At 35.2% G+C, this 20,414-nt stretch overlaps 1 protein-coding gene and 1 long non-coding RNA gene across 4 annotated transcripts; one reads left to right on the top strand and one right to left on the bottom strand.

The window, feature by feature from the left end:
* Positions 1–11,122: 11,122 nt before the first annotated feature.
* LOC112589996 (uncharacterized) lies at positions 11,123–11,931 on the top strand. Its single transcript, XR_003113920.1, has 2 exons — positions 11,123–11,419; positions 11,659–11,931. It is a non-coding gene; the product is annotated as an uncharacterized LOC112589996 (long non-coding RNA).
* A 1,871-nt stretch (positions 11,932–13,802) lies between these two features.
* Positions 13,803–16,929, bottom strand: LOC112589997 (uncharacterized). 3 transcript variants are annotated; one of them, XM_025305291.1, is made up of 4 exons: positions 16,849–16,929; positions 16,619–16,702; positions 15,263–15,449; positions 13,803–14,698 (listed from the first exon to the last, which is right to left on the bottom strand). In XM_025305291.1, exons 2-4 carry the CDS (start codon positions 16,691–16,693, stop codon positions 14,019–14,021), a joined length of 942 nt encoding a protein of 313 aa, XP_025161076.1. In that variant the 5' UTR covers positions 16,694–16,702; positions 16,849–16,929; the 3' UTR covers positions 13,803–14,018. The 3 variants fall into 3 exon arrangements, 2 of the variants coding, with proteins under 2 accessions (XP_025161076.1, XP_025161077.1); XR_003113921.1 differs by adding an exon at positions 16,079–16,345 and having other exon boundaries at positions 14,413–15,449; XM_025305292.1 differs by lacking the exons at positions 16,619–16,702; positions 16,849–16,929 and adding an exon at positions 15,749–16,072.
* Between the last annotated feature and the right edge of the window lie 3,485 nt (positions 16,930–20,414).

The raw sequence follows: 20,414 nt of genomic DNA, 5'->3' as shown, positions 1-20,414 counted from the left end.
AATAAACTTTTCACGAACATAAAAATTGAAAGATTCTCAGAGAACAAATAACTTTTCTTGAACATTTAAATCAAAGGAAAATCTTTTCCCATTAATAAAGAATGAATAATTAATATCTCACACGAGAGGAATCTTCATCCTTGAAATAACCGCGTGATTTTGCTTTTAGAAAAGTATAATATTGATGTAATAGTAACAAATGCTACCCAATAATGGTGCAAATCTTAAACGTTTTTGAGAAATGCAGTTTGAAGTTTAGTCTCTTCTGTTAATGTTGTTATAGCAGAAGAATTACCAATTTGCTTCAGTAGCGCAGATCAGACTTTGTGATATGAGCGTAGAGGTTGTTCAAGTGTGTTATTTTTACTATCACAGGGAGAACTATGTAGAATGTATAATAATACGCAGACAAATTCTTTACATAATCATACTTATTTCTTTTAGCATGAATAAAAATGATCAATGCTAACGTGATAAGTGTATATCGCAATTGTACGTGTACGCAATTGTACACATACACACACACACGTTCACACGTATACCAATGACGTCAAAACCGAACAATTCGTGAAAATCTTTTATTGATCGCAATTGTATGCAAAGACGAAAGAGAAGTACACGGGTCTCCGTGGATATCTCGTCATATTGATTGTCTATGAGCTGATAAACAATTGATCTCCGATATTTACAAGTTACGCTTGTCCGCAGCTTGTTCGGTTTTGATATCATTGGTATCAGTGATGCGAATTTGGTGACGGGCTTGCACGAGGATTCTCCTCCCCCTCCCTTATACGCACACAGCCAGCTCGGTCAATCCGCGTGAGCCACGCGATCGGCAATTGTCGACGCGCCGAGCGAGCGAGAGAGAGAGAGAGAGAATATCATTCCCTCCTTGTCGCTCTCGTTCTCGCTCAGCGAGCGAGCCTAATTCTTTCTTACCCATAATCTGAATCGCGGGCGCGACTGTCTCTCTCTCCTTTCCTCTCTATGACAATACTGAAAAGTTTTGTCTACTCGGCGCACCGAAATTATTACAAATAATATTTTATTATTAATAATATTATTATTTGTAATATATATTATTTGTAATATTATTATTTGTAATTTTATTTGTAATTGTATAATAATGTTACAAATAATACAAATTTTTACAAATTTTATTTGTAAAAGTTTATATCATTCGTAATATTACTTGTAATAGTATTAATAATATTCGGCGCCAAGAAAATGAAATATATTTTATTAATTATTTTGCGGAGTTGGGCAGGTTCACAGGTTTGATTATTGAATTGTTTAATAATATTTTAAGAATAATTTTAAGTTATACAAGGATGTAGTATGAAATATAAAAGAATATTGTAACAGAATCAAGAAGTACGAAATGAAACCTCTTTGCTTTTATTACAATACCCTGTAAGTTAATAAATATTTTTCATACAGTATTAAATAATCTCCAAAAACAATTACATCCGTGAAATTTTCTATCTGCGCAAAAAAAATTCATAAAATATATTTGTTTCGTCGCTCTAAATGAGAAAACTCTCAGAACAATGTTATAGTTGTTCAATGCACTACTCAATAAAAATATAATAATACCATGTTTGTATGTGTGAAGAATATTCGCTAACTTACAGGATATTGTAATAAAAGCAAGGAGGTTTTATTTCGTACTTCTAAGGCCAAGACTTATTAACGGCTAAAGACATATTCGAATTGATCTTGCCTTAATTGGTCGGATCAGTGATCGGTCTTGCCTTAAGTTCCAAGCCTCATAACTCGGAAAGTACTCGATGAAATGTAACTTTGTTAGAGTGTTTTGGAATGCTCTCGAGATAAGCTACAAGAATATGTAATAAAAAATCGTAGTTTCTATTTAAAAAAACATTAATGACCTTGGCCTGATTTTGACAAGGTCACTTCACTCAAGGTTGACCTTGAGTGGAGGAGTCAAGGCGAGGTCAATGCCAACATGATTTTTTTTAATGGAATATCCTACTTTTTATCACACAGTGTTAAAGATGACAGCGAGACGTTTCCGAAATACTACTTGATGACCTATTTTTGTTGAGAATTGTCTGAGTTATGAGCTTTAGAATTTACGGTGCCGCCAGCATTAGTATTATTCAGGATGTACCACGTGGAGGTCGCATGATCGAACTTTACATCTCCCCCCTGTGTATGTGTGTGTGTATGCGTGTGTATCAGTTAAAAATTGACGCACAACTACTGCATAGTCCTTATCTCTGCTGACACATACACACGCATACACACACACATACACAGGGGGGAGATGTAAAGTTCGATCATGCGACCTCCACGTGGTACATCCTGAATAATACTAATGCTGGCGGCACCGTAAATTCTAAAGCTCATAACTCAGACAATTCTCAACAAAAATAGGTCATCAAGTAGTATTTCGGAAACGTCTCGCTGTCATCTTTAACACTGTGTGATAAAAAGTAGGATATTCCATTAAAAAAAATCATGTTGGCATTGACCTCGCCTTGACTCCTCCACTCAAGGTCAACCTTGAGTGAAGTGACCTTGTCAAAATCAGGCCAAGGTCATTAATGTTTTTTTAAATAGAAACTACGATTTTTTATTACATATTCTTGTAGCTTATCTCGAGAGCATTCCAAAACACTCTAACAAAGTTACATTTCATCGAGTACTTTCCGAGTTATGAGGCTTGGAACTTAAGGCAAGACCGATCACTGATCCGACCAATTAAGGCAAGATCAATTCGAATATGTCTTTAGCCGTTAATAAGTCTTGGCCTTAGAAGTACGAAATAAAACCTCCTTGCTTTTATTACAATATCCTGTAAGTTAGCGAATATTCTTCACACATACAAACATGGTATTATTATATTTTTATTGAGTAGTGCATTGAACAACTATAACATTGTTCTGAGAGTTTTCTCATTTAGAGCGACGAAACAAATATATTTTATGAATTTTTTTTGCGCAGATAGAAAATTTCACGGATGTAATTGTTTTTGGAGATTATTTAATACTGTATGAAAAATATTTATTAACTTACAGGGTATTGTAATAAAAGCAAAGAGGTTTCATTTCGTACTTCTTGATTCTGTTACAATATTCTTTTATATTTCATACTACATCCTTGTATAACTTAAAATTATTCTTAAAATATTATTAAACAATTCAATAATCAAACCTGTGAACCTGCCCAACTCCGCAAAATAATTAATAAAATATATTTCATTTTCTTGGCGCCGAATATTATTAATACTATTACAAGTAATATTACGAATGATATAAACTTTTACAAATAAAATTTGTAAAAATTTGTATTATTTGTAACATTATTATACAATTACAAATAAAATTACAAATAATAATATTACAAATAATATATATTACAAATAATAATATTATTAATAATAAAATATTATTTGTAATAATTTCGGTGCGCCGAGTAGACAAAACTTTTCAGTATTGTCATAGAGAGGAAAGGAGAGAGAGACAGTCGCGCCCGCGATTCAGATTATGGGTAAGAAAGAATTAGGCTCGCTCGCTGAGCGAGAACGAGAGCGACAAGGAGGGAATGATATTCTCTCTCTCTCTCTCTCGCTCGCTCGGCGCGTCGACAATTGCCGATCGCGTGGCTCACGCGGATTGACCGAGCTGGCTGTGTGCGTATAAGGGAGGGGGAGGAGAATCCTCGTGCAAGCCCGTCACCAAATTCGCATCACTGATACCAATGATATCAAAACCGAACAAGCTGCGGACAAGCGTAACTTGTAAATATCGGAGATCAATTGTTTATCAGCTCATAGACAATCAATATGACGAGATATCCACGGAGACCCGTGTACTTCTCTTTCGTCTTTGCATACAATTGCGATCAATAAAAGATTTTCACGAATTGTTCGGTTTTGACGTCATTGGTATACGTGTGAACGTGTGTGTGTGTATGTGTACAATTGCGTACACGTACAATTGCGATATACACTTATCACGTTAGCATTGATCATTTTTATTCATGCTAAAAGAAATAAGTATGATTATGTAAAGAATTTGTCTGCGTATTATTATACATTCTACATAGTTCTCCCTGTGATAGTAAAAATAACACACTTGAACAACCTCTACGCTCATATCACAAAGTCTGATCTGCGCTACTGAAGCAAATTGGTAATTCTTCTGCTATAACAACATTAACAGAAGAGACTAAACTTCAAACTGCATTTCTCAAAAACGTTTAAGATTTGCACCATTATTGGGTAGCATTTGTTACTATTACATCAATATTATACTTTTCTAAAAGCAAAATCACGCGGTTATTTCAAGGATGAAGATTCCTCTCGTGTGAGATATTAATTATTCATTCTTTATTAATGGGAAAAGATTTTCCTTTGATTTAAATGTTCAAGAAAAGTTATTTGTTCTCTGAGAATCTTTCAATTTTTATGTTCGTGAAAAGTTTATAAAATTCGTAAAGAAAAAAAGTTATTTTACTACCTACCTGTTCAAGAGTTGCGCATAAGAGATATTTTAACAAATCTGAATCTGAATCAGTCAACAAATTAAATTTTTCATTCAAAGAAGCATATGTAGGGTAAGCATAAGTAAGATAAGTATAAATAATAAATTAAATGTTATTCTCTGAATATAATAATAAGTAAATGTTTTTTTCTTTAGCTGAATCATCGAAGTAAATATTCTATTATAAATTGACTTTTCGGATTACAATATTAATTAGATTTTTCAGAGTACGCTTTAAAATTGACTCTTCGGAATACGCTATTAAATTGACTTTTCGGAGTACACTTTTAAATTGACTCTTCTGACTACACATTTGTTAGTTGACTCTGTGGAGTACATATGTTTTAATTAACTCTTCGGAGAGAAGAGAAGAGAAACGTTTTATATTGTTGTGCCCACAACTTTGGGGAACGTATTGTTCCCACGCTCTTGGGAGAAGACTGTGAAGAAGGCATATAGAGAATGTTTGACAGCTGTTATCGTTGTCAAGGAGTTTGTTTACTAACAACTAGAGTAGAGAGTCGCTCTAGTCCTGTCACAGCGTACGGACGTAAAGCGAATTCGTGCGATTATTTTGAGATTGATTAAGATCCGTTTTTCTTGGCTGTAAATAAAGCTTTTCTCGTTTAGTTTATCCCGAGTTATTTCTTTCACGCGCGGGCACAACAATATTTTATTTAAAAAGTCGTAATTTTTGCAGAAAACTGATTGATGAAGAAAATAATTAATTCACGATCTCAACGAAGATCTTAAAAAAATACTGCAAGAAATGAAGTTGTTGTTATTATATGCCATATTGTACAATATTAAAACATACGCGCAATAATTATCTATAATTTGCACATATGGGCGTTTATGTAATTGTAAGTAATATAAAAGTCATGACAAATTAATGTGGCCGCGCGTTATCTCTGTCGCGTCATTGCTAGAAATCGTCCGAACTCTCGAAATTATTTTCTTCCCGAATTATGAATATAAAACAATGTGGAAAGGAAAACAAGGGGGTGAAAGGGGCGACGTCTGCCTTACGATAACATCGCTGCTGGCTCGCTTCGTCGCGATTGTCTATTCGCTGGTGGTGAGACGAAGACCGATTCTTCGTTTTTATCTAAGTAATCTAGCTCGCTCGTGAACATAGCACAGAACAGAACCAAATAATTATGGACATAGCACGGAATAGTACCGACAAATCGTGGACATTGGCTTAGTATGTCTTAGTATGGCTTAGTTCATGTCCATGAAAAATGGACCCAGTTGGCGCTGCGAATCAGCCAACTTTTCCATAACGCTGTAAATGCAGCCATGCCCTCTCTCAGGCTTCTCTCTGCAAGATATGTTAATAAAAAGCTCTAATTTTTTTTTTATATTTATCTTCAACTTTCGTTACAGGTTTTATTATGTTTCTTCGTATAAAGCAGTATAATACACTCAAACGCAAAAAATCCGGTACACTAAAAATTTGGGAAAAAATTACAAAATTTCAAATGATCATAACTTGGTAAATAATGAAGATACAAATATGCGCAGAAATGCAAAATGAAGCTTGAAACGTCCTCTTTAAGAATATCTGAATGGCAATTATGCTCGGCCATTTTTTTGAAAATGGCGGATGATAAAGTGAGAGGATGCAAAATTGATAATCAAAGGTCCGTGTTTGCGATGGTGCATGGTGTGCATCAGGTATCGCAGCGTAATGGGACCAAATGCACATGAAAGTATAGAGTATTATCTTTAAAATGCTACTTTACCCAGCTCGATGTGATCATTTTTCACTGAGTTGTTCCAAATTTTGCTAAAAATGCAGTTTTCCTGTTAAATTTGCATAATTCAGTGAATAAGTATCGCATCAAGCTCTATAACGAAGTATTTTAAAGAAAACATTCTATACTTTTAGGTACTTTTCGTCCCATTGAGCTGCGACACTTACTTTGCTCCATCTGCCGTCGCACGCTCGAACCTTTTTTTAGCAACTTTTCATGTTCTCCTTTTTATCACCCGCCATTTTGAAAAAATATCGTTGCGCACAATTTCGATAGATCTTTCGAAAAGTACGGTTTCAAAGCTTTCAAACCGTTTTTGAAATTTGCTGCTAGGATATTTAGGTGTCGAGATATTCAATTTCGAATTTGCAACAAATGTCGATTCAGCGAGGCTTAAGGGGCTAAGAGGCTCTACGGTTCGTTTGGCTCTTTCATAATTTCAATAGCTGTGTTCATGTTTCTCTATATAATAATTTACATAACCTGCACAATATATTCAATGATTTGCATTTATTATTTTGAAAGCCAGGGAAATGAAAGTAAAATTCAATTTAGGTTCTTCATTTTACGTAATCGATATTACGTAATAAAGATGAATTGCGTTTTAAGATACCGCTGTTATTAGCTCAAATTATGGTTGTAAGTCTTCCCAATATAAACCGCATGGAGTTTTACTGGTAGGAAATGTCCCATTGTATGTAGTGTGTGTGTGTGTTTGTGTGTTTGTATACCACAAGGATAAGGACTCCGTGGTTCGTCAGCTCCATAGTATTTCAAGATTTCACACCCTCCTTGTGATGGGTGTTTGTGTGTGTGTGTGTGTGTGTGTGTGTGTGTATGTGTGTGGTGTTACAGCAGAGATAAGGACCCCGCAGTTCGTCACTCCTGCAGTAATTAATGACTCCAAACCCTCTCTGCTGTGTGTGTGGTGTGTGTGTACTAATAGTGGATATGACTGCCTCGTGCGCGTATTACCTCATTCATACGATCAGGCATACTCCTTATTAGTCTTTTAATTTCATCCTGCGTAATTGTATTCCATTCGTTTTCGAGAATTATTCGCAGTTCTCGCAGTGACTGAGGAGCAGGTACATAATTTCATACTTTCCTGCAAAGGTTGTCCCATAAGTGTTCGATTGGATTTAAATCTGGACTATTTGCTGGCCAATCGAGTCGATTTATGCCAACTTCATCGAAGAAATCAAGCACTCTTCTCGCAGTGTGTGGTCGAGCATTGTCTTGCATAAACAAGAAGTTCTCTCCGATGAAGGGTGCGTACGGAATAACATACGGAATGAGTATGTCTTCCACATATACATCTGCGTTCATATTCTTGTCAAAAAAGTGCAGATCTGTATGAGCATTAGCTGAAATTCCTGCCCAAATCATTACAGAGCCTCCATTGTAGCTATGCCTCTCACTTACCGTACAGTCTGCAAATCGTTCTCCACCGCGACGATAAACTCGTTCTCGTCCATCTGGAGAATAGATACAAAAACGAGATTCATCGCTAAAGAGTACTTTGTTCCAGTCTGCGTAAGTCCAGTCTCTATGCTCAACTGCAAAATTGAGTCGAGCTTCGCGATGGTGACATTTAAGCAAAGGTTAAATGTACAGTTGCTGGCCTGCGCGAAAGCAGATTTTGTTCCTTTAATCTTCTCCGAACGGTGTTAACGGATACATTAATATTGCGGACATCCCTTAAATTGTTTCTAATTTGAACAGATGTTCGATGTCTGTCTCTTAACGAATTTGAAACAATAAATCGGTCATCATTGTGATTGGTACATCGAGGACGTCCCGAACCAGGCCTTCTATGGAAAGAATTGGTTTGTAAGTACCTGGCATAAGCACGTTGCACAGTTGACACTGACAAATCAAGTGCCTGAGCAACGTACCTTCGACTTCTGCCATCTTCAATTAAAGCAATAACTTGAGCAGCCTTTTCAGGATTTATCGTCGCCATAATCGACGCAATAATTTCGATGCGAAACAATCAATTATGGTTAAAATTGATGAAGTTGCACGAAGCAACGCGCCTCGAAAGGAAAAGATCACGGAAAAAGAAAAGTCGCACAAGGCAGCGCTTATCGGAGTGAACACGTTCGGAAAAGGAAAATTGTTTGTCTTTGTTTATTATCTTGGCACATACATTTAAGAAAAATCCAGTCAAGCCAGACGTTAAAGCCCGGCGCACCGACAGAATCTCAGTCAAGCCAGAACGTAAGCCCGGCGTACTGACAAACTCGCGAAGTCCAGCGTACAAGAGATAGTGCCACTATCGGCGGTGGACCGTACGAAGGCAATCTCTGATCGTCTCCGCGGGCACTCTTATATGCCCTGGGCAGCTCGAACTCGCGTGCGAGCCGAGGGGCTCGCGCGCGCGACAACCCAAATCGCCGCGTCGCGGCGGCTCCGTGGACTAGGAGCGCCAGGGAATTTCGACGTTCAGGTGGCGTCCAGCGACTCGGCATCCCGCGCGCCGGGTCACCGCGAACTCAGGCGCGATCCTGAACAGCATATTCAAGCTGTGTACCATAATGGCCAATCGTACGGAGAAGGTAGAGAGCTAGGGACAGCTTCGCGAACTAGAGTGTATACCACAGTGATCATGCGTAACTGAAGGGTAAAGAATGATAACTTTTGATAAAAATTAAATTTCCAATTCGCAAAATTGTGTAAATTATTGTATAGAGAATAATGAACGCGGCTATTGAAATTATGAAAGAGCCAAACGAACCGCAGAGCCTCTTAGCCCCTTAAGCCTCGCTGAATCGACATTTGTTGCAAATTCGAAATTGAATATCTCGACACCTAAATATCCTAGCAGCAAATTTCAAAAACGGTTTGAAAGCTTTGAAACCGTACTTTTCGAAAGATCTATCGAAATTGTGCGCAACGATATTTTTTCAAAATGGCGGGTGATAAAAAGGAGAACATGAAAAGTTGCTAAAAAAAGGTTCGAGCGTGCGACGGCAGATGGAGCAAAGTAAGTGTCGCAGCTCAATGGGACGAAAAGTACCTAAAAGTATAGAATGTTTTCTTTAAAATACTTCGTTATAGAGCTTGATGCGATACTTATTCACTGAATTATGCAAATTTAACAGGAAAACTGCATTTTTAGCAAAATTTGGAACAACTCAGTGAAAAATGATCACATCGAGCTTGGTAAAGTAGCATTTTAAAGATAATACTCTATACTTTCATGTGCATTTGGTCCCATTACGCTGCGATACCTGATGCACACCATGCACCATCGCAAACACGGACCTTTGATTATCAATTTTGCATCCTCTCACTTTATCATCCGCCATTTTCAAAAAAATGGCCGAGCATAATTGCCATTCAGATATTCTTAAAGAGGACGTTTCAAGCTTCATTTTGCATTTCTGCGCATATTTGTATCTTCATTATTTACCAAGTTATGATCATTTGAAATTTTGTAATTTTTTCCCAAATTTTTAGTGTACCGGGTTTTTTGCGTTTGAGTGTATAAAAATACATATAACAATATATATATTGTAGGTTACGTGCACACTAATTAAATATATTTATTATTGTAAATTATATTCGTACTAAAGGAATAAAAACAGTTATCATCTGTTACATACAATATTTCGAAATATTAGTAGCATTGATATGATTTACATGCTGCAACTCAGACTTTTGCTGTGTTGAACAGTGTGAAGGCTCGTCTATAATAGCTGTAAAAGTAAAGCCCTATGCACAATGGCTGCGTTCAGTGGAACAAAATGATCAATGAGCGCTTACTGATTATTGTCTGTGATTGGAGCATTCTGTTAGATTCTTCATAGACCCAGAAGAATTTACCAATCAGGAGCGAGAATCACTAAGCGTTCACTGATCACTTTGTTCTGCTGAACGCAGCCAATGAAAACTACAGGCAATAAGAACAGAGAATAACACAGGCAGTAGATTTCGACCTATAGGAAACCGTATATCAATGCATAATGAAAAATATAGGAACACGGAGCAGGCAACGAAAACAAAATTTTCGACGTGTTGGATTTCTGTTCTCTGTTGCCTGTACCTGACGAATCAGAATTTGATTTTAGCTCCGTAAAGTTAGCCGAACCACTTTGATTTTTTAAAAATTAAAATTAACTAATCGTTTGGTGGTCGTTGGTAAATAAAATAAAATAAAAAAAATCATGAGCGGTAAAATGGTGGGGATGACTGTAAAATTAGCCGTGCAAATACATTATTTATCAAGCAATTTTATTCAAATTAGTCTTAATTGAAAGAAAATCGTTCGATGGTGATTGGTAGTCCAATTTAAACATTTGGTGGTTAATCGTTCTTTATTAATTAAATAATTAAAATTTTGGTGTAAAGTTAGCCGAACATTTGCATTCTCAGTCTAATCGAGTTCAATAAGGGCTTATTCGATGCAGAATCGTTTGGTGATCACGAATACATTCTTTAAAACGTTTGGTGGTCTGTAGTTTATCCAGTAAATAAAAAAAATCATGAGCGGTAAAATGGTGGAGGTGATTGTAAAATTACCCGTGCAAATACATTATTTATCAAGCAATTTTGTTCAAATTAGTCTTAATCGAAAGAAAATCATTCGGTGGTGATTGGTAGTCCAATTTAAACATTTGATGGTTAATTATTAGGTTATATGGTCACAAATTCTTTTTACATTCAACCATGATAATTCCTTATGGCTGACGGCTGACTTTATATGTATTGTAAACTCGGCCTAAGAATCTCGATAGGGACTCTAGAAATTCTCTATTCGAAAACCAATCGTTACGTCTAAAGGCCAAATCATATACTAAAGTCCTAAATTTAGGCCTCTAATACCTCGTCTACAATGAGGTCGTAGAGTCATATAATATGGTCGTAGAGTCGTGGCGGTAGTCGCTTGAGAGATCGTAATCGCTGTCGTTCAAGTTAGGATCGTCTACAATAGAGTCGTAAAGTCATAGAATATGGTCGTAGAGTCGTAGCAATGGTCGACTGAAAGGTTATTTTCGATCGCAAAACGCGTGCAAGCACAGTCGTTTGAGTTGGTTCCAATCCAATTTCAGCGACTATTGTAACGACTTGAGCTACAATAGACCAATCAGAGGAAAGATTTTATATATCACGCTATGTAAACATCGTGGGAAAATGATATCGGTGTGTGGACTGCACTTATTTATTCATTTTTGATAAAGTCATCTTCACAAATTTCATCAGTATCACAAGGATCAATGATAAAGAATTTATCAGCAAAATCGCCTACTTGCAATAAAAATTTTATTAATATTTCTGAAGGCAAATGATTGATAAATTACTATTTTCCACAGAAAACTTAATCATTAATTACATTCTTAACACTAACATTCTTAACACTTAACATTCTAAATAAATTTCAGATAGCGAGAATATTGATCCAGCAAATAAGCATAACCTTAAAGTACCTAAAACAGATATCAGAAAAAGAAAGAATATAAGTCTTGATGTGAATTCTCTAATTATGGAATCATCACAGGCTGTTACTGCAGCCTGTTCAGCTTTGCCAGCATTGCTGAACAGTACAACTTCCACGCCAGATACAGAAGAAGAGAAAAGTATAGTGACAGTCTTATTACATGGAATAAAACGTGTAACCTATGCAACAAAGAACAAAATGTTTTATCAAACTGTTGGAAATATTGGAATCATTTCAGCATGAGTGAATAATTATATAGTCATTGCTGATAGAAAATATTAAAAATATAATTGTCCTATTATAGCATATGTTATAGTGTAGTTGGATTCTATATGGAATATTGTCAGCAATTAGCAGAGAAAGTTATGTAAATGTTATAAAATTGATCTGATTGGTATATATTTTTAAATTCAATCAAGATTAAAAGCATACCATCAATCAGATTCACGTATTTTTACACAGTTGCAAAACTTTCTTCTCTATATTCTCTATATAACAGTTGTACTGTTAAAAGAAGAAAACTCAATATGAATATTAAAAGTAATACTTTTGTGGAACATACAGTTTAATCATAAAACAATAGCCTTGCTTTGTGGTATCAACAGATTTTCATAAGATATATCATCTTATATATCTCCTTTTTATATATCTTTTTATATATCTCCTTTTTCTAAGAAAAGGTCTGACATATGGCACAAATAATCATATTGGACAGGTGTCATTCATGTAATACTAAAAAATTTTTCATGATCTGTCTCATATGCCTCTTTGAATTGTTTATTGAAATATTCTAAATAATCTCTACTTCTATTTATAGGTCTTATCCACTATCTTCTTTGCCTTTCTCGTTTTAGATATACATATATCGATATTAAATTCAAATGGTAAGCATTTAATAACAAAGAAATATTTCAAATTGCACGGAATTCTATTATATTTCTATTTCAATAATACACATAAACATAATCGATCATTCGTATTATTGTATGGGCAATATCCTGCTCTCTGATTGGTTTACACTCCGATCCAGCGACTAATTGAACTTTGTACAAGCATCGCCATAGGACCCAGCTCACGACTTTACGACTTTACGACTTCACGATTTTACGACCCCATTGTAGACGTAGCATAAAATCATACTAGCGATTGTTAGTCAGATAAAAAAATACGTGATTAAAGCTGTTGTTAAAACTGTGAATGCTTCGAAATACCATTCTATCTTAAAGGTCGGAACAAATTTTTGCATAACGCATAACGCATCGAGTTCTAGGTTGCGTTCTGTTCCACGTATATGCGCGCATTTATCTATAGTTTATGTTACGTATACTATAAAAAATACGCGCATATGCGTGAAACGGAACGCATCCCTACTTGCGCCTGGCTCCTGATTGGTCGCCGCAAATCTCACCGCATGTATGTAGAGACCATGGTGGAAGGAAAACAAAGTGTGCTCAGAGAAGTTGAAATTCAGCATGTTCTGCGCAGATTGGGCCAAATTAGCGGCCATATTGGATTTAGATTACGGTCTTTAATCCTATTGGCCAATAATCAATATATCTCCTGTTTGGCCCAACGCATTTTAGAGCGGACAAATCTACTGACCAATCACGGACATGTCACTGACCAATCACGGCTTTGACGAATCTCTTATTATAGGCATAGAGCTTATACTAATGGAGGAGCCATAGCGCGCGCGAGGAAGATCGACAGAGAGAGATATATTCTGATATTTCTATCCTTATTACTGTGGGCACCATGGAGGTAGGAATATCTGGAGGGAGCATATTTCTCCGGTCATGAAGCCTAAGGGGAAAGGGGAGTGTAAGTCTATTGTAACGTATATGAACTACCAAGATGGCGACAGCAGTGACGGTGATTACATGGAATATCTATTGTAACGTCTTGGAAATACAACTTTCACATGAATAAAAATAATAAATTGAATTTGATGCATTGTGAGAAAAAGTAATTTCAGAGAACAAAAATATAATCAATTTACGTATGGTTTATTATGAAATATACAAAACGTATGACAAAATAAAAATTGCATTATAAATATAATATAATTATAAAAGTAAATTATAATTTTATAATATAGTTATAGTTATAGACTATAACGCATGTCTTACTTTTTATTAACATAAAAGAAATATAAATGTAAACGCAAAAACTACCAGTAACACAATACAATGTTATAATTTTCTACTCAAGATGTAACTGTTACGTAGGATGCACATTATGATATTGTATAATTAGAAATTAGAACATGAGTGTAATGTTACTGTTAGTTATTGTTTACTAGAATTATTGTCCCTTAAACAAAACTATTTTGTTAAATGCTTGCCTTATACTTATGTTATCACGAAGTATATTACGCCCTATAAAATGTAATCTTATTTTAATATATTTAGAGGCGATTGCTCTCATAAAATGAAACACATGATTTTCTAAAATTGTTTGATCACGAGAATGTTCTTCTATATTTGAGAAAATATTTCTATTTTCAATGAGACGTTGCAAAACTTGATTCAAGAGATAAATTTCTGTAAATTTTTTTGATAAACATTTATCGCCACTTTCACGCAAAGCTAAACGAATTGCAATTTCAGCTTTAGTACAAATTACAATTACATCGTGTGAAGGCAATCTTAAGCCCCCCCGATTTTTAATATTAATTAAAGAACATTCGATATGTGTCTCGTTGCCAGTAAGAGCTTCGATACAAGTTTCACAATGTAGAATTTTTTCTAAATGTCTTACAACAAAACCTGCAATATAAGCTATAACTCTCGTTGTAAATTCTGAAAGCGTTATTGTATCAAGCAAAAGAGGTAAATTTTCGTTCCTATCTTCATGATTGCTATCATCTATTACTCGAGATTTCGGAGTTGACTGATTTATTATAGTTGCAGAATTCGCAGAAACATGTAGTATTGAAATTATTTCTAGCGGGATGCAATTACCAGTTGCTGTCTCTGTGATCTCTGTATGGACAAGAATTTTTTTATAAGCGGCTTTAAATTACCGAGCCGTCGGGTTATTGTTAGAACCTCCATGAGCTCGTATAGAGCTGAATAACAATTCAACGTGATCTTGGTTAAATTTATAACCTGATATATATTTTAATACGTCTTGACTAACAACTAAATCTTTATAAAGTATTGTTATACTTTTGATACATATCATAAAACCGAGGAATGCACATTTATTTTTAGGATAAATCAACAATTGACCATCTGTCTTTCGTAATTGTGATAGGAAATTATAGCCTTCTTTTAATTTTTCCAAAATTATAGAACTATTGTTTTTATTTAACGGTTGTTTGAACCCTATCTGTTTCATGTTCCTCGAATTTAAGATATCAAAAAGATCATTTATTATTCGTATGAATCTTATCGTTGGGGCCGAATTTGCAAAATCTGTATATCGTAAATCATTTTTACAAATTTCTAATGCATCAGCTACAGAATTACTGAAGATTTGCACTGTGAGTTTTACTTTCATTTTTTGTTTATGGTATTGTATATGACGCGTTCTTAATTTATTACCCAAGTGTAGACTTTCCTTAACTTGAATGTCATTAAGCTTCGTAAAATGTTCCCATTGGATCATATCACCATTGTCATCAATTATTGATTTATGTTCTCCAATACAATTACGTAATAGTTTCACACAATGGCATGGGTCGAGAAATACAGTAACTTTTCTGTCCGTTATCGGATGAGAGAAATAAGTCTGAAAAGATGTAAAGTTAAAATTACATCCTAAAAGTGTGCACATGGTTAAATTAGCTGGAGCCCCGTCAAAAGTTACAGATATTATATTTATTTCATGCTCATGCAATAGTATTAATGCCTGACGAACCATATTGAACTTTTGCTCTGCATTCAGACCAGAAATAAAAAAATATCCAATGGGAATTTTCCAGGATCCATTAATACAATTTACAAGAAACACTAGTGCTTCTTTTGCTATTATACCGTATTCACAATCAATATTAGGCCCCAAGTCTATATATCCATAATATTTCTCACCATCATATTCTACATGTTGTCTTACAGCCATTTCATCGAATATAAGAGCGCCAAAAAGAGGATAATTTATTAAATTAGCACGTTTTTTAATGGACTTCAATGCTTCCTCGTTAAAACCAGGTTCACCGTGAACCGACTTGTACCATTTACTTATTGTTTTTGGATGGGGTAAACAAGTATCAAATTTTTTTCGAATAAATGCATACGCTCGTGGCGAATAAAAGTGCAACGTTAAAGCAAACGATCTTAATTCTGGCCTATACTTTTTAGGCGTTGGAGTTTTATTAATCTTATTAACTTGACGTTTTAATAATTGTTTGTTGAAATTACCTAAATCTTTTAAGACATCCAGCTGTTCTGCATTAAGAAGATTTTTTTTTTTCAAACATGTCAATACATTTTTCAATTTTGCAACACACTTAATGGTTCGTCGTTGCTTTTGTTGTAACATTTTAATTTTTTTCTGAAATTCTTTTCTCGTATACACCAACGCAGTTCTCAACGATTGTTTCCGTGGCGTGTTTTCTTATAGATATGGCGAAACAATTATTCCTTGATTTTTAATTCTTGAAGTACGTGGTGTACTCGTCTGGGAAACTGTATCAAATACAACGTTGATGAAAAAATATAACTAAACGAAAAAAATTTCATAAACATTATTCTTTTATTAGGAAAAAAAAAGTAACTACATATCTTGAGTAGAAATACTAAATTTTTATTCTATTATTCAATCTATAGTAACTAGTAACAAAACTATTAAAAATCACTGGCCAATTTATTATTAATATAAAATTTTTGTAATAGTCCGCTATCACTTAACAGTGTTTCTACAAAATGATTTGTTTTATCTATTGCAATTGATAAATATACCTTGTTCAATGTTGTCACATATTTCCATGGAATCAAGATTTTCTGCTTCTTTGATTCTGCATGTTTCAGGATCATCTATATAATCTATATAATTGTCATTAAAAGAATCATTATATTTTATAAGAAATTATTAATAAGATTATTCATAACTCCACATCACTAAACAGTTACAATAAGATGATCACTAAATAATATATTTTTTATAATAAGATAATTATGTTTTAACATACTTTTTCTGCATTGTGATGTATTTTTTGTATTTTTACAGGATCAAGATTCTGTTGCTCTTTCATTAAATTATAATTATGTTCGTCCAATATTTTTTTTCGTTTCACAGGAGACTCGTCATTTTTCATATTCATATTATTCTGTAATACATATTTTGTTAATACATATTGTCTTACAAAATATAAAATACTTGAAACTGATAATTCTATGTCTATACATACAAATGGGACAGCACCAGATCTAATTCTAATACAATTAAGTGATGTTTTGCCCATATCACTTTCTTCAAAATGTAATGAGCAAATAAATGCATTTTCTGGAACATTACTGTCATTTAAGTCCATTCTATCAAGCCACTTTTTACGTACTTGTGGTTTCTTTGGAATTCTGTAATTATCAAATTACTTTAAAAAATGTCAACAATAATATAAAATATAATTTTACTTTGAATAATCAATAGTATTAAAACATACCTGTGAAATGTAATTAGTCTGCCATGCGAGTATTCCCATCTCAATTGTGTTTTATTTTTTCGTGTTACGTGTCTTCTGCTCTTGCAGTCTTTTGTATAACAATCAGGCATATTGCGTGAATTATTATGTGAATTTATTATTGCAAAGCACTTTATTACAGATATAAACAACTTTATTGCAAGCACTTTTATTACAAAATATGTGCAACACACACAACCTCAAAATTCTTTGGTTATAATCACGCCGTATGACGTGAAAATAGATTTGAGTTACATATATCGTATCTTATATATATGTTATTTTTGAACCACCAAGATGGCCGCTACGGATATTTCCTCTTACCTCTCAGGCTTCACTCCCCTCGCCCTCAAAAATACTTTATGCTCCCTCCAGATATTCTTACCTCCATGGTGGGCACCTTCACTCCTATAATCGGGCGATTATATTTTTTGGGATGCACGCGGTATCATTCACATCGATTACCTTGAAAAGGGTAAAACGATCACCGGCGAATATTATTCAGAGCTTTTGGACAGATTCGATATTGATTTGAAGCAAAAACGACCGCATTTGGCGAAGAAAAAAGTGCTGTTCCATCAGGACAATGCATGGGTGCACACGTGTGTAGTCACCATGGCGAAAATCCATAAATTGGGTTACGAACTGCTACCCCATGCAGCATATTCACCAGATTTAGCCCCCTGCGACTATTTCCTGTTTCCAAACTTGAAGAAATGGCTGGGCGGTAAGAGATTGGGTCGAATGAAGAGGTCATCACTGAAACAAACGCCTATTTTGAGGGCTTTGAGAAAACCTATTATTTGGAAGGAATAAAAAAATTGGATAATCGATGGACTAAATGTATCGAGCTAAAAGGAGACTACGTTGAGAAATAAAACGCTTATTTGCCGAAAAAAATATCTTTTATTAAAAAAGTCACTGACTTATCAAACTACCCTCGTATTTACATAGTATTTATATAGTAAAGACAATTGCCGGATAATCGCTGATGCGATTACGCTATCCTTTCATCGCATTTTTTCATATATATCTTTTCTCACAGACTTCGGACAAATGTGTGTGTGCATTGTCATTTCGACTTTTCTACACACAGATCTTATATGAATGTGAATGCGACGTTGCCGATATTTGCCTTCTCTCCAAAATGTGCATTTTGCTGCTGCTTCTCGGATTCTTCGATTCGCTGATATATATACAGTGTAACATAATAAAAAATAATTTGAGCAATGAATATTATTACAAGAAAATGATTCTTCAGAAATAGTATGTTTGTTTTCACGTAAATCGGCTTCTCACTTTATCGTGTCAGCGACTTCTTTTTGTCAAATTTACGTCATATTAGCAGTATGGAAACATTTTCATACAGTGAATATTCCTGTCAAAATAAAGCGGAGTATTACAAATCATCCGAAAAAAGCGATGGGAAACTATTGCGAATAGGACATCAAGTTCCTCCTGTAACGTTTACGTCGCATTGGAAGTACGAAATTGAAAATGCTTTCGTACAGTGAACATTCCTGTCAAAATAAAACGGAGTAATTCAAGACATCCGAGAAAAACGATGGGAAACTATTACGATTAAGACACCGACTTCCTTCTGCAAAGTTTACGTCGCACGTTGGCTGCACGGAATGAAAAAGACTTTTGTACAGTGCATATTCCTGCCAAAATAAAATGGAATAATGCAAATCATCTGAGAAAAACGATGAGTAACTATTGCGATTAGGACAACGAGTCCTTCTTGCAAAGTTTACGTCGCCCTGGCTGTACCAAATTGAAAACCTCTTCGCTTCGCATAATAAATATTCGTACGAAAATAAAAAAGAGTAATAAGAAACATCTTGGAAAAATGATGAAAAATTCGATGCGCCGAATTGAGAATATTTTTATAAAGGTAAAGTACATGTGTGAGAATATGAAACGGAGCATTGCTCAATATGAAATTAATATTCTATATCGGCCTAGAAAAATTTTATGTGTAATTAAAAATTTACGTCGCACTGACTGGACTGAATTTCAAATCTTTTTGCATGGCAATGTTTCGTTTCATCTTTGCACGTATTTTGACTATGCGAAAGGGCTTTGATAAAGTGTGAGAGAGAGAGAGGATGAGAGAGACAGAGATAGTGTAAGAAAGACAGAGAGTGTGTGAGAGAGAGGGTGAGAGAGAGAGAGAGAGAGAGGGGGGGGGAGAGGGAGAGAGGGAAAGAGGGAGAGAGGGAGAGAGGGAGTGTGAGAGAGAGTGTGTGAGAGAGAGACAAAGAAAGAAGGACAGAGTGGGAGAGAGGGAGAGGGAGAGAGTATGAGAGAGAGAAAGAGAGAGTGTGAGTGAGAGAGTATGAGAGAGAGATTTTGTGAGAGAGAGTATGTGAAAGAAAAAATCTGAGGAAGAGATTGTGAGAGATAGGGAGTGTAATAAAGAGAGAGTGTGAGAGAGGGAGGGAGTGAGAGAGAGGGGGAGGGAGAGAGTGAGAGTGTGAGTGAGAGAGAGTGTAAGAGAGAGGAGAGTGTGAGAGAGATAGAGTGAGAGAGAGAGAGAGAGAGAGAGAGAGAGAGAGAGAGAGAGAGAGAGAGAGAGAGAGAGAGAGAGAGAGAGTGCAAGAGAGTAAGAGAGAGAAAGAGAGTGTGAGAAAAAAAGAGAGAGAGAGTATGAGAGAGAGATTTTGTGAGAGAGAGTGTGTGAGAGAAAGAGTGTGGGAGGGAGATTGTGAGAAATAGGGAGTGTGACAAAGAGAGAATGTGAGAGAGAGAAAATGTGAGTGAGACAGATTGTAAAAGAGAGAAGAGTGTGAGAGAGAGGAGAGTGTGAGAGAGAGAGAGAGAGTGTGAGGAAGAAAGAGTGCGACAGAGAGTATGTGTCAGAGAGAGGGAGAGAGAGAGAGAGAGAGAGAGAGGGAGGTAGGAAGGGAGGGAGAGATAATAAAACAATGTAATAAAAAATAAGGGTTCCCATTTAAAAAACGCATGTCAACTTCCAAATGACCTTGAAGGTCATGGCCAATGCCAAATTCATGGTCACCATCAAATCCGTCACTCGATTTTCTACAACTTTTGTCTTTAAAGTTTTTCATGAA

The sequence above is a fragment of the Harpegnathos saltator genome, unplaced genomic scaffold (assembly GCF_003227715.2).
Source record: "Harpegnathos saltator strain DR-91 unplaced genomic scaffold, Hsal_v8.6 scaffold689, whole genome shotgun sequence".
Taxonomy (NCBI): Eukaryota; Metazoa; Arthropoda; class Insecta; order Hymenoptera; family Formicidae; genus Harpegnathos; species Harpegnathos saltator.
This window is presented reverse-complemented; position numbering and strand designations above follow the sequence as displayed.

Coding starts and splice junctions, on each gene's coding strand:
- LOC112589997 (XM_025305291.1), bottom strand. CDS start 16,693: ATGATCCTGAAACATGCAGAATCAAAGAAGCAGAAAATCTTGATTCCA. Junction 15,450..16,618: donor ATGTGACAACATTGAACAAG/GTATATTTATCA, acceptor ACATCTTTTCAG/ACTTATTTCTCTCATCCGAT. Junction 14,699..15,262: donor TAAGGAAAGTCTACACTTGG/GTAATAAATTAA, acceptor TTGTCCATACAG/AGATCACAGAGACAGCAACT.